Genomic DNA, 13,940 nt, shown 5'->3' with positions numbered 1-13,940 from the left:
AATTACCCTTAAAACATTTTTTTTATTATTAAATAGTAAATCAGTTTTAGAAGCTGCATCCTAAATTAATTTAGGTGATTAAAATTTTAATATTAATATAGTGATATTTAAATAAAAGAAAAAAAAAAAAACACATAATTGATTTGATATCATTTTGAATCAATTTTAGATTGAGCATATTGCATTGACCTGAGAATAAAATAAATTAATTTATAATCTTTTTTAATTTTTTTAAAATTACTTTTAATTTTATATCACAAATTTAAAATCAAACACTTAAAGATTTAAGAAATTTTTTTTTTTTTTTTTTTTCATTTTTTCATTTTTTTTTTACAACACAAAAACCAATAATAACTTCATTTGAACAATAGAAAAAATTATCACACCTTTTTAATTTATATTATGATGTCATTAATAAATAATAATAATAATAAAAAATGTTCAATCCATCCAAGTAAAAGTGTGAAACTTTTATGTTTAGATTGTAAATTAATGCCATGTTGTATTTTATGTACATCAAGTAATGGTTCTCATCATCGTCATCGATTAGAACCAATATCAACATCAAACATTCTTTCAATGATGAATAATTTTAAAGATGATATTTGTCCAAAATTACTTGAAAGATTTGGAGATAATAAACAAACATTAAAAGATTCCAATGAAATTTTCAATGAAATTCAATCACAAAATGATGAAAATAAAAAATTACTCAAAGATGAATTTAAAAAACTTCACCACATACTCTCAATACTTGAATTAGATATTGAAAAACAATTAGAAACGGTATTCCAAGAAAATACATTAATAAATGCAACTATTACCTCTTCAATCGATAATGATAATGATAATGATAATAGTAATTATAATAAAAATATTAGTAATAATAATTATAATAATAATAATAATAATTATAATAATAATAATAATAATAATAATAATAATAATAATAATAATAATAATAATAATAATAATAATAATAATAATAATAATAACTCAATGATTGATAAATTAAATAATTCAATTAAGAATATTAATAATATTCAACAAAATTACGATGATTACGATTGTGGTGATGAAGATATTAATGGTTATCATAAAGATACTGATACAATTCAACTAATTAAACAATATCAACAATCATTATTGTTATTAAAAAATAATATTAATATCAATAATCGAAATAAATTAAAAGAATATAATAATCAAATAATTAAATTCGATAATCAAACAATTGATGGTATTAAAAATAATTTAAAACTAATTTATGAACTTATTAATAATAATGATAAGAATAATAATTATAATAATAATAATAATAATAATAATAATAATAATAATAATAATAATAATAATAATAATAATAATAATAATAGTAAATTAAATGAAAAATTTAAGATTGAAATTGATGAAAATAATTATAAATTTATAAAAAGTATGTTTAATTACAAGTATATATATGTAAATAATAAAAGTATATTAACATTTTAATTTAAAAATAGAAATTGGTACTAGTGAAAAATATTATATATATTCAGAGGACAGTGAATTACCAAAAGATATTTATAATTATAAAATTGCACTTGGAGAAGATTGTGGTAGTTTATTAAAACTTAAATCAAATAAAAATTTAAAGGATGTAATATTATTAGATGGATTTAAAGAAAGTTTAGAACCAGGTGTATTACCACTTGGTATTGAATATTTAGATATATGTGATATTAAAACACCATTAGTTAAAGGATCAATACCATCAAGTGTTAGGCGGTTATCATTTCATGATGGATTTAATCAATCAATTGAGGCTGGTATTATTCCTTCGAGTTTTATATGGTTATATCTACACGACATTAAAAAGCCATTAAAGATTGGTTCAATTCCTAATTCTGTAGCTCAATTGCATGTTTGTGATGGATTTTCCCAATCACTAGAACCAGGTATTATTCCCTCAAGGGTCGGATCTTTAATTTTAAGAGATATCAAACGCTCATTAGAGATTGGATCAATTCCAAAAACTGTTGCTCATCTAAATTTAGGAAATGGATTTAATCAACCATTATCAATCGGTACCATTTCTTTGATACCTGAAGGTATACAATCGTTAGGTTTAAATAATATTAAAAGTGAATTAAAGATTGGATCACTTCCTAAATCAGTTGAATCCATTCAGTTTAATGATGGTTTTAACCAATTACTCTCACCAGGTATTATACCAGATAGTGTTAAATCCTTATTCTTCTATAATATTAAAGTACCATTAGTTGTTGGATCAATTCCTAAATCAGTCACTGAATTAAATTTCTATAATGGTTTCGATCAATTAATAACACCAGGTATAATTAGTGATGGAGTGAAATTCTTACAATTATGTGATACTATTTCATTAGAAGTGAATTCAATACCAAATTCTGTAACAAATCTCAGTATTTGTGAAGGATTCAAACATCAACTAACACCAGGAATCATTCCAAATTCAATAAAGCAATTAAATTTAGGAAAAATGAATGCACCACTAATTGAAGGATCAATACCCAAAAATATTCCAAAAATTATTTTACAATATAATTTTGATCAATCATTAGATATTTGTAAATTAGATAAATCTGTAGAAATTATTAAATTATAATAGAATAATAGTAATAAATAATTATATTACTGTATTAAGTTTTTATTTTTTTAAATTGATTTTTTTTTTTTTTTTTTTTTATTGTTTTAATTAAAATAATAATTAATTAACAAATTCTCAATTTTAAAACCATTTTGAGAATAGCCCCAACATTTAATTCATCAACTAAATTAATACCAACACTTATTAAATCTTTATCTTGTTCATAATCATCAATTAATTGTTGACATCTTGATTTTAATTGTTTGAGTTTTTAATCTCTTCTTCAATTGAAACGATTTTAATTGTAAAGTTTCTTGTTTAATTTCTTAATCTTTTTTTTCAATTCTTACATCAATAGTACTACATCAATGTTGTTGAGTTTATTATATTATCTAAAATTTTAATTGCTGGCGCTTCATCCATTTTTATTATTTTTTTTTTTTTTTTTGTATTTTTTTTTTTTATTTCTATTAATTATTTATTAAAAAATAAAATAAAATAAAATAAAAATAAAAGAAAAAAATTAAAAAAAATCATTACTCTTTACTAGAGTTAATTAATTATAATTGCACCAATCAGATATTTTTTTTTTTTAATATTACTAAGGTGGTTGGGTCTAAAAATTTCGCCTTTTTTTTTTTTTTTATTTTTTTTTTTAAAGCGACTCCCTTAAATATTATTAGAAAAAATGTTTTTTTTTTTTTTGAAAATTTTTTTTTTTTTTTTAAACAATAATTTACATGCAAAGTGACTCCCTTAAATTTTATTAAAAATGACCAAAAAAAAAAAAAAAAAAAAAATTTTCATTTTTTTTTTTAATTTTATTTTTCATTTTTTTTTTTCCAAAAGGTAAACACTTTTCTGATATAAAAAATCATATTTTGGATGGATGTATACCAAGTTTTTTATGTTTTTATGGTTTAAGAGATCAATTACCAAATCAAAATTAATATAAATCGCTATTGGATGAAAACAATAAATTAAATAATGAAGTTTCCACTTTAAAACGTGAAGTTTACACTTTAAAAGAAGAACTAAGATATATATCATCTTCAAATTCAACAATTTCATGATAATGTAATAAAAAAAAAAAAAAAAAAAAAAATTAATTTCCAAAAAACATTATCATGAAATTAATATTTTAATTGTACATCTTTTTTTTTTTTTTTATTAAAAATCAGTGAAACCAGTTATAGAAGCTGCATCCTAAATTTATTTAGGTTAACCATAAAAAAAAAAAAAGAAAAAAGAATGAATTAATTCTAATAAATTATTTGTAATAATCAAAGGCACATTATACATAATATGAAAAAAGATAATAAAAATGTAAAAAATTGTTGTTTACGACCACTTTTTTTAATCATTTTCTATTTTTAAATTAATTTTTTAAATTTTTTTTAATAAAAACTTAAAGATTTTGGAAATAATTTTTTTTTATTTTTTTTTTATTTTTTTTTACCACCAAAAACCAATAATAACTTCATTTGAACAATAGAAAAAATTATCACACCTTTTTAATTTATATTATGATGTCATTAGCAAATAATAATAATAATAATAAAAATAATAATAATAATAATAATAATAATAATAATAATAATAATAGTAATGATAATAATAAAAAATGTTCAATTCATCCAAGTAAAAATGTTGAACTTTTATGTTTAGATTGTAAATTAATACCATGTTGTATTTTATGTGCATCCAGTAATGGTTCTCATCATCGTCATGGATTAGAACCAATATCAACATCAAACATTATTTCAATGATGAATAATTTTAAAGATGATGTTTATCCAAAATTACTTGAAAGAATTGGAAATAATAAACAAACATTAAAAGATTCCAATGAAATTTTCAATGAAATTCAATCACAAAATGATGAAAATAAAAAATTACTTAAAGATGAATTTAAAAAACTTCATCACATACTCTCAATACTTTAATTAGACATCGAAAAACAATTAGAAACAGTATTCCAAGAAAATACATTAATAAATACAACTATTACCTCTTCAATCGATAATGATAATAACAATAATAATAATAACTCAATGATTGATAAATTAAATAATTCCATAAAAAATATTAATAATGTTCAACAAAATTATGATGATTATGATTATGGTGATGAAGATATTATTGGTTATCATAAAGGTACTGATACAATTCAGCTAATCAAACAATATCAACAATCATTATTATTATTAAAAAATAATATAAATATCAATAATCAAAATAAATTAAAAGAATATAATAATCAAATCATTAAATTCGATAACCAGATAATTGATGATATTAAATATAATTTAAAATTAATATATGAACTTATTAATAATAATAATAATAATAATAATAATAATAATAATAATAATAATAATAATAATAATAATAATAATAATAATAATAAACTAAATGAAAAATTTAAGATTGAAATTGATGAAAATAATTATAAATTTATAGAGAGTATGTTTAATTACAAGTATATATGTAAATAATAAAAGTATATTAACATTTTAATTTTAAAAATAGAATTTGGTATTGGTGAAAAGTATTATATATATTCAGAGAACATTGAATTACCAAAAGATAATGATAAAGTTGCACTTGGAGAAGATTGTGGTAGTTTATTAAAACTTAAATCAAATGAAAATATTAAGCATGTAATATTATTAGATGGATTCAAAGAAAGTTTAGAACCACATGTATTACCACTTGGTATTAAATATTTAGAGATATGTGATATTAAAACACCATTAGTAAAAGGATCAATACCATCGAGTGTTAGGCGGTTAACTTTTTATGATGGATTTAGTCAATCAATTGAAGCTGGTGTTATTCCTTATAGTGTCGAATATTTATGTCTACACGACATTAAAAAGCCATTAAAGATTGGTTCGATTCCTATTTCTGTAAAAAGTTTGTATGTTTGTGATGGATTTTCCCAATCATTAAAAACAGGTATTATACCCTCAGGGGTCAGATCTTTAAATTTAGGAGATATCAAACATTCATTGGAGATTGGATCAATTCCAAAAACTGTTGAATATCTTTGTTTAGAAGATGGACTTAATCAACCATTATCAATCGGTACCATTTCTTTGATACCTGAAGGTATACAAGAGTTAAGTTTAAATAATATTAAAAGTGAAATAAAGATTGGTTCAATTCCAAATTCAGTTGAATCCATTTGGTTCAATAGTGGTTTTAACCAATTACTCTCACCAGGTATTATACCAGAAAGTGTAAAATATTTATGGTTCTGTAATATTAAATCACCATTAATTGTCGGATCAATTCCTAAATCAGTCACTAATTTATATTTGTGTAATGGTTTCGATCAATTAATAACACCAGGTATAATTAGTGATGGAGTGAAATTCTTATATTTATATGATACTAAACAATCATTAGAAGTAATTTCAATGCCGAATTCTGTAACAAATCTCAGTATTTATCAAGGATTCAAACATCAACTAACACCAGGAATCATTCCAAATTCAATAAAGCAATTAAAATTAGGAATAATGAATACACCACTAATTGAAGGATCTATACCCAAAAATATACCAAAAATTATTTTACAAAGAAGTTTCAATCTATCATTAGATATTTGTAAATTAGATAAATCTGTGGAAATTATCAAACAAAATTAGAAAAATAGTAATAATAAAAAACACATTACTCTATTTAGTTTTTCATTTTTTAAATAGATTTTTTTTTTTTTGAGAAAACAATTCTTTAGCTTTAACAATTAATTTTAACCAAATTAATACCAGCTCTTAATTAATCCTTATCTTTTTCATGATCATAAATTAATTGATGACATCTTGATTTTAATTGTTTAAGTTTTTTTGTATTTTTTTTTTTATTTACTTTGTAAAAAAAAAAAAAAAAAAAAAAAAAAAAAGTTAAGAAAAATTTAAAATAAAAAATAAATTGTACCAAATTTTAATTTGAATAATATTTAAGATTTTAATAATAAAAGATCATATAAAACAACCATTGGTGATTTAGAAATTACTTTAAAACTTTTTTTTTTTTTTTTTTTTTTTTTTTTAAATAGTAAATTGTACTTTTTTTTTTATTTTTATTTATTAAATTAATTTGTGAAATCAGTTTTAGAAGCTGCATCCTAAATTTATGTTCAACAATAATGATAAAAATTTTAATATTAATATTATGATTTAAATAAAGAATTATTAATGAAATAAAAAAAAAAAAAAAAAACATACATAATTTGATTTGATATCATTTTGAATTGCTTCAATTTTGGATTGAGCATATTTCATTGAGTCTGGACCTAAGAAAAGATGAGTTGTTGGATTTTCAGATAATGCATGATCAATGATAACTTTACAACCTTTTACAGGATCACCTTGTTGATTACCATTAATTTGATTTTCATGAATTTCTTGAATTTTTCTAACTGCTGTATATTCTTTAATTGGATGTGATGGAACTGCCACTGAACCTTTCTCTAAAAATGATGTTCTAAAATAACCTGGTAATACAGTTGATGCATGTATACCAAACTCTTTCAAATCTTCATTCAAACCTTCTGTTAAACCTTCCAATGCGAATTTAGTTGATGAATAAATACTAAATCCTGGAAATGATCCTGTAAATCCAGCAATTGATGAAATGTTAATTATTCTAGGCCCATTTGCAAAAAACTTATTTATACGTAAATGTGGAAGTGCATTACGAATTACAGAGATAACACCGAAAACATTACATTCAAAGTTATCTCTAATTTCTTTATCTGTTAATTCTTCAATTGTACCACATTGTGAATAACCTGCATTATTAATGATAACATCAATACGAGTGAATTTTGAGATTGTTTCATCAATTGAATTCTTTACTGATTCATTGGATGTGAGATCAACTTGTAATGCTAAAAAGTTATCATTTGTAACAAATTTATTATTCACACTATTTGATAATTGTTGTTTATTTCTTGAAGTTGCCACAACATTAAATCCTCTCTCAAGTAATTGATTGGTTAATTCTAAACCAAATCCTTTACTTGCACCAGTAATATAAAAAACTTTCTTATCATTTTGTGACATTCCTAATAATAATAATAATAATAATAATAATAATAATAAAAAAAAAATAATAATAATAATAATAATTTAATATTGAGTAACTTATTTATTAATTTATATATATTGTTATTGTTTTTAATATTAAAAAGATAAATACTTTAATTTTACATTTTTTGATTTTTTTTAGTTTAAATATGAAAAGTGGGAAAGTAAAAATAATAAAAAAAAAAAAAAAAAATTAAAAAAAAATAAAAAAAAGCCCGATTCGAAAAGAACACACCATTTTTTTTTTTGGTGACGAATTAATTTATCATTTTTTTTATTTTATTATAACCATAAATATCTTTCAAAAAAAAAAAAAGAAAAAATCTTTTTTTATTCTAATAAATTATTTAAGAATATAAAAATAAAATTATATTTGGATATGACTAAATTAATGAAATTTAATTCATCAAAAAAAAAAAAAAAAAAAAATTAAATTTGATGATAAAAATCAAATAATCTGAGATATAGAAATAATATAGGTAAAATTTAATGTGTAAAAATAAAAATTGTTGTGTATTGATTAATGTTTGATGTTGCTAATTTGTTTTTTTTTTTTTTTTTTTTTTCTATTTTTATGATTATTAAAAAAAATTAAGTTGTAAAAATAATTAAATTATGGGTGCCTGAGTAGATTACAAATTTAAAAGCAAACACTTAATTTAAGGTTGAAAAAAATAATTTTTTTTTTTTTTTATTTTTTTTTTTAACATTTTTTCTTTTTTTTTTTCACATCATAAAACCATAACTTCCTTTGAGCAACAGAAAAAATTATCACACCTTTTTAATTTATATTATGATATCATTAACAAACAATAACAACAATAATAATAATAATAATAATAATAATAATAATAATAATAATAATAATAATAATAGTAAATTAAATGAAAAATTTAAGATTGAAATTGATGAAAATAATTATAAATTTATAGAGAGTATGTTTAATTACAAGTATATATGTAAAAAATAAAAGTATTTTAACATTTTATTTTAAAAATAGATATTAGTAGTGGTGAAAAGTATTATATTCAAAGAACAGTGAATTGCAAAAAGATAATGATAAAATTGCACTTGGAGAAGATTGTGGTAGTTTATTAAAACTTAAATCAAATAAAAATATTAGGCATGTAATATTATTAGATGGATTTAAAGAAAGTTTAGAACCAGGTGTACTACCACTCGGTATTGAATATTTAGATATGTGATATTAAAACACCATTAGTAAAAGGATCAATACCATCAAGTGTTGTTTGGTTATCATTTCATGATGGATTTAGTCAATTAATTGAGGCTGGTATTATTCCTTATAGTGTTAAATATTTGTATCTACACGACATTAAAAAGCCATTAAAGATTGGTTCAATTCCTATTTCTGTAACTCATTTGCATGTTTGTGATGGATTTTCCCAATCATTAGAACCAGGTATTATTCCCTCAAAAGTCAGTTCTTTAAACTTAGGGGATATCAAACATTCATTAGAGATTGGATCAATTCCAAATACTGTTTTTCATCTTTGTTTAGAAAATAGATTTAATCAACCATTATCAATAGGTACCATTTCTTTGATACCCGAATGTATACTAGAGTTAAGTTTAAATAATATTAAAAGTGAATTAAAGATTGGTTCAATTCCTAAAACAGTTAAAACATTGATATTTCTTCATAGATTTTCTCAATCACTAGAACCAGGTATTATTCCAAATGGTGTTAAATCATTAAACTTTTGTTATGAAATTAATTTAAATTTACAAATTGGGTCAATTCCTAATTCAGTTGAATCCATTTCATTTAATAATGGTTTTAGCCAATTACTCTCACCAGGTATTATACCAGAAAGTGTAAAATATTTGTGGTTCTTTTATATTAAAGTACCATTAGTTGCTGGATCAATTCCTAAATCAGTCACTAATTTATTTCTGTAATGGTTTTGATCAATTAATAACACCAGGTATAATTAGTGATGGAGTGAAATTCTTATATTTATATGATACTAAACAATCATTAGAAGTAAATTCAATACCAAATTCTGTAACCTATCTCAGTATTTATGAAGGATTCAAACATCAACTAACACCAGGAATCATTCCAAATTCAATAAAGGAATTAACATTAGGAATAATGGATACACCACTAATTGAAGGATCAATACCCAAAAATATACCAAAAGTTATTTTACAAAGTAGTTTTAATCAATCATTAGATATTTGTAAATTAGATAAATCTGTAAAAATTATTAAATTAATTTAGAAATATAGAATAATAAAAAATTATATTACAATATTATGTTTTTTTTTTTTTATTCTAATCAACAAAACCATTAGAAATTAAATGAACTTTATTATCCAAATATTAAATATTTTTGGAAAATAAAAAAATAAAATAAAATAAAATAAATAAAAATTGAGTATCAAAATGTTATGGATTTGATTGTATTTGGAACTTTTTTTTTTAACATTTAAATAAGTTACTGTTAATTAATTTTTATTATTTCTATTAATAAAAAAATAATTGAGGGTGTGGGTATGTCTGAGTGTGGGTGTGAGAAGATTACAAATTTAAAAACAAACACTCAAAAGATTTAAGAAATTTTATTTTTTTTTTTTTTTTTTTTTTTTTTTAAAATTTTTTTGTTTTTTTTAACATCATAAAACCAATAGTAGCTTCATTTGAATAATAGAAAAAATTATCACACCTTTTTAATTTATATTATGATATCATTAGCAAATAATAATAATAATAATAATAATAATAATAATAATAATAATAATAATTATAATAATAATAATAATAATAATAAAAATAAAAAATGTTCAATTCATCCAAGTAAAAATTTGGAACTTTTATGTTTAGATTGTAAATTAATACCATGTTGTATTTTATGTACATCCATTAATGGTTCTCATCATCGTCACGGATTAGAACCAATATCAACATCAAACATTCTTTCAATGATGAATAATTTTAAAGATGATGTTTATCCAAAATTACTTGAAAGAATTGGAAATAATAAACAAACATTAAAAGATTCCAATGAAATTTTCAATGAAATTCAATCACAAAATGATGAAAATAAAAAATTACTCAAAGAAGAATTTAAAAAACTTCATCACATACTCTCAATACTTGAATTAGATATCGAAAAACAATTAGAAACAGGATTCCAAGAAAACTCATCAAAAAATGCAAATATAACCTCTTCAATCAATAATGATAATAATAATAATAATAATAATAATAATAATAATCATAGTAAAAATAATAATATCTCAATGATCGATAAACTCAATATTTCAATAAAAAATATTAATAATATTCAACAAAATTATGATGATATCGATTATGGTGATGAAGATATAATTGGTTATCATAAAGGTACTGATACAATTGAACTAATTAAACAATATCAACAATCATTATTGTTATTAAAAAATAATATAAATATCAATAATCAAAATAAATTAAAAAATTATAATAATCAAATCATTAAATTCAATAATCAAAAAATTAATGATATAAAAAATAACTTAAAATTAATATATGAACTTATTAATAATAATAGTAATAATAATAGTAAAAAATTTAAGATTGAAATTGATGAAAATAATTATAAATTTATAAAGAGTATGTTTAATAACAAGTATTTATTTAAATAAAAAAATTATTTTAACATTTTAATTTAAAATAGAATTTGGTACTGGAGAAAAGTATTATATATATTCAGAGAACAGTGAATTACCAAAAGATAATTATAGAATTGCACTTGGAGAAGATTGTGGTAGTTTATTAAAACTCAAATCAAATAAAAATATTAAGCATGTAATATTATTAGATGGATTTAAAGAAAGTTTAGAACCAGGTGTATTACCACTTGGTATTAAATATTTAGAGATATGTGATATTAAAACACCATTAGTAAAAGGATCAATACCATCAAGTGTTTGGTGGTTATCATTTTATGATGGATTTAGTCAATTAATTGAAGCTGGTATTATTCCTTCGAGTGTTCAATATTTATTTCTACACGACATTAAAAAGCCATTAAAGATTGGTTCAATCCCCAATTCTGTAAATATTTTTTATGTTTGTGATGGATTTTCCCAATCATTAGAACCAGGTATTATTCCCTCAAGTGTCAGAGTTTTAAAGTTGAGATATATCAGGTACCATTTCTTTGATCTAACTAATAGAAGGATCAATACCCAAAAATATACCAAAAATTATTTTACAAAGAAGTTTCAATCAATCATTAGATATTTGTAAATTAGATAAATCTGTAGAAATTATTAAAAAAAATTGAAATATAGAATAATACAAAATTATACTACTGTACTAAGTCAATAAAGCAATTAACATTAGGAAAATGAATACACCACTAATTGAAGGATCAATACCCAAAATATTCCAATCAATGAAACCAGAAATTAAAATGACATTATTTGTTATAAAATTTTCAAAAAAAAAAATAAAAAAATAAGAATAAAATTAAATTTTTGAATTTGAAGAACAAAAACTACTATTCCTAACTGATGATGAAATTTAATTTAATATTTAATTGTTAATCACCAAAAAAAAAAAAAAAAAAAAAAAAAAAAAAAAAAAAAAAAAAAAAAAAAAAAAATTATTTTAATAATCCAGATAAACTATTTATAACAGTAAATTTTTTATGGAGAAAAAAAAAAATATAATAGGAAATTTTTATAAGTAAAAAATTGTTAATGTTTTATTGATTAAAGAAATTAGTTTTTTTTTTTTTGATCAAAAAAGTAAATATCTTCTTTTTTTTTTTTCTTTTTCTTTTTTGGATTACTATTTTTAATTTGTAGATTACAAATTTAAAATTGAACACAACCATAAATATCTTTCAAAAAAAAATAAAAAATAAAAAATAAAAAAAATCTTTTTTATTCTAATAAATTATTTAAGAATATAAAAATAAAATTATATTTGGATATGAAGAACCAAAAACTACTATTACTAAATTAATGAAATTTAATTCATCAAAAAAAAAAAAAAAAATTAAATTTGATGATTTTTTTTATCATATAATCTAAGATCAATTTAAATTATAAATTTTTATGTGAGATATTGAAATAATATAGGTGAGATTTGATGTGTAAAAATAAAAATTGTTGTGCACCGATTAATGTTTGATGCTGCTAATTAATTTGGTNTTTTTTTTTTTTTTTTTTTTTTTTTTTTTTTTTTTTTTTTTTCTATTTTTTATAATTATTAAAAAAATTAAGTTGTAAAAATAATTAAATTTGAAAAAAATAATTTTTTTTTAACATTTTTTTTATTTTTTTTCCCACCATAAAACCAATAATAACTTCATTTGAGCAATAGAAAAAATTATTTTTTTCAACATCAACTACAACATCAACAACAATATCAAATCACCAGCATCACAATCGAAACAATTGCAGCTCATGAATCAATTCTTACTCTTCGAATCTAGCCAGTAAATGGTAACTCTGAAAAAGAAAATGAGACAAAATCTCAACAAGCCAGAGAATTCATGAAATCTACGCTCTGAAGTTGATTGATGCAACCCATTGTTATCACAGGTGGTAAATCTGTAACAATCTTTTCAACCATATGGTTTATATGAAGAATAAATTTAAAACATCGCAATCTATCATTGGATTTGTTTGGAGAAACCTGATCGTATCCAAGTCACTTCAGTTGTATCAACGTATACCCTGCAAGACATCCATTGTTTGATATCTTTAATAATCCACCATAGTTCTACATTCGTAATGCTATGGTTGTCCACGATGTAAACTAAAACAAAAAGTTTGTTCCGCCGTTGATTCTGTTAGTCGTTCTGGGTATACCCGTACTCATACTTGTTATTCCATTCATCAATTATGTAGAACTAGTGATCCACCTTCTCAAGGCTATTGATATTGGTGGTAATTTCCTTTGTTCTAATTATTACAAATTTATTTGTAACAGAAACACAAGCAACAACACCACCTATTTCAAGACAAAAAATTTAGGATTCTGATTATAGTAGTCAATCGCCACTTCTACTGCCAATTATCGTGGAGCAATGAGACTATTAATTCAATTCAAAAGGATTTATACTTGGTAAATAATGCAACAACAACAACAACAACAACAACAACAACAACAACAACAACAACAACAACAACAACAACAACAATAATAATATATAGTAGTAATAGTTCAACACCTCTATCAGCTACTAAGGTAATCTTTTCGATTCATC

General features: G+C 21.0%; 6 protein-coding genes across 6 annotated transcripts; 5 read left to right on the top strand and 1 right to left on the bottom strand.

Annotated features, from left to right (window-relative positions):
* Positions 1-405: 405 nt before the first annotated feature.
* Positions 406-2,626, top strand: DDB_G0290571 (hypothetical protein; the record flags this gene model as incomplete). The annotated part of the gene is made up of 2 exons (XM_630566.1): positions 406-1,435; positions 1,503-2,626. The coding sequence occupies 2 exons, from the start codon at positions 406-408 to the stop codon at positions 2,624-2,626; spliced, it is 2,154 nt and encodes a 717-aa protein (XP_635658.1).
* A 1,511-nt stretch (positions 2,627-4,137) lies between these two features.
* DDB_G0290661 (hypothetical protein) lies at positions 4,138-4,554 on the top strand (the record flags this gene model as incomplete). Its single annotated transcript, XM_630565.1, has 1 exon — positions 4,138-4,554. The coding sequence occupies one exon, from the start codon at positions 4,138-4,140 to the stop codon at positions 4,552-4,554; it is 417 nt and encodes a 138-aa protein (XP_635657.1).
* A 108-nt stretch (positions 4,555-4,662) lies between these two features.
* Positions 4,663-6,264, top strand: DDB_G0290569 (hypothetical protein; the record flags this gene model as incomplete). The annotated part of the gene is made up of 2 exons (XM_630564.1): positions 4,663-5,074; positions 5,141-6,264. The coding sequence occupies 2 exons, from the start codon at positions 4,663-4,665 to the stop codon at positions 6,262-6,264; spliced, it is 1,536 nt and encodes a 511-aa protein (XP_635656.1).
* A 446-nt stretch (positions 6,265-6,710) lies between these two features.
* DDB_G0290659 (short-chain dehydrogenase/reductase family protein) lies at positions 6,711-7,683 on the bottom strand (the record flags this gene model as incomplete). Its single annotated transcript, XM_630563.1, has 2 exons — positions 6,711-6,743; positions 6,844-7,683. The coding sequence occupies 2 exons, from the start codon at positions 7,681-7,683 to the stop codon at positions 6,711-6,713; spliced, it is 873 nt and encodes a 290-aa protein (XP_635655.1).
* Positions 7,684-8,500: 817 nt separating this feature from the next.
* Positions 8,501-9,955, top strand: DDB_G0290567 (hypothetical protein; the record flags this gene model as incomplete). Its single annotated transcript, XM_630562.1, has 4 exons — positions 8,501-8,642; positions 8,708-8,745; positions 8,905-9,546; positions 9,587-9,955. The coding sequence occupies 4 exons, from the start codon at positions 8,501-8,503 to the stop codon at positions 9,953-9,955; spliced, it is 1,191 nt and encodes a 396-aa protein (XP_635654.1).
* Positions 9,956-10,416: 461 nt separating this feature from the next.
* Positions 10,417-13,612, top strand: DDB_G0290565 (hypothetical protein; the record flags this gene model as incomplete). Its single annotated transcript, XM_630561.1, has 3 exons — positions 10,417-11,329; positions 11,394-11,822; positions 13,503-13,612. The coding sequence occupies 3 exons, from the start codon at positions 10,417-10,419 to the stop codon at positions 13,610-13,612; spliced, it is 1,452 nt and encodes a 483-aa protein (XP_635653.1).
* Positions 13,613-13,940: the final 328 nt, after the last annotated feature.

This window comes from Dictyostelium discoideum (assembly GCF_000004695.1).
Source record: "Dictyostelium discoideum AX4 chromosome 5 chromosome, whole genome shotgun sequence".
Taxonomy (NCBI): Eukaryota; Evosea; class Eumycetozoa; order Dictyosteliales; family Dictyosteliaceae; genus Dictyostelium; species Dictyostelium discoideum.
Note: the sequence above shows the minus strand (reverse complement) of the source record. Positions and strands in the feature narration are given on the sequence as shown.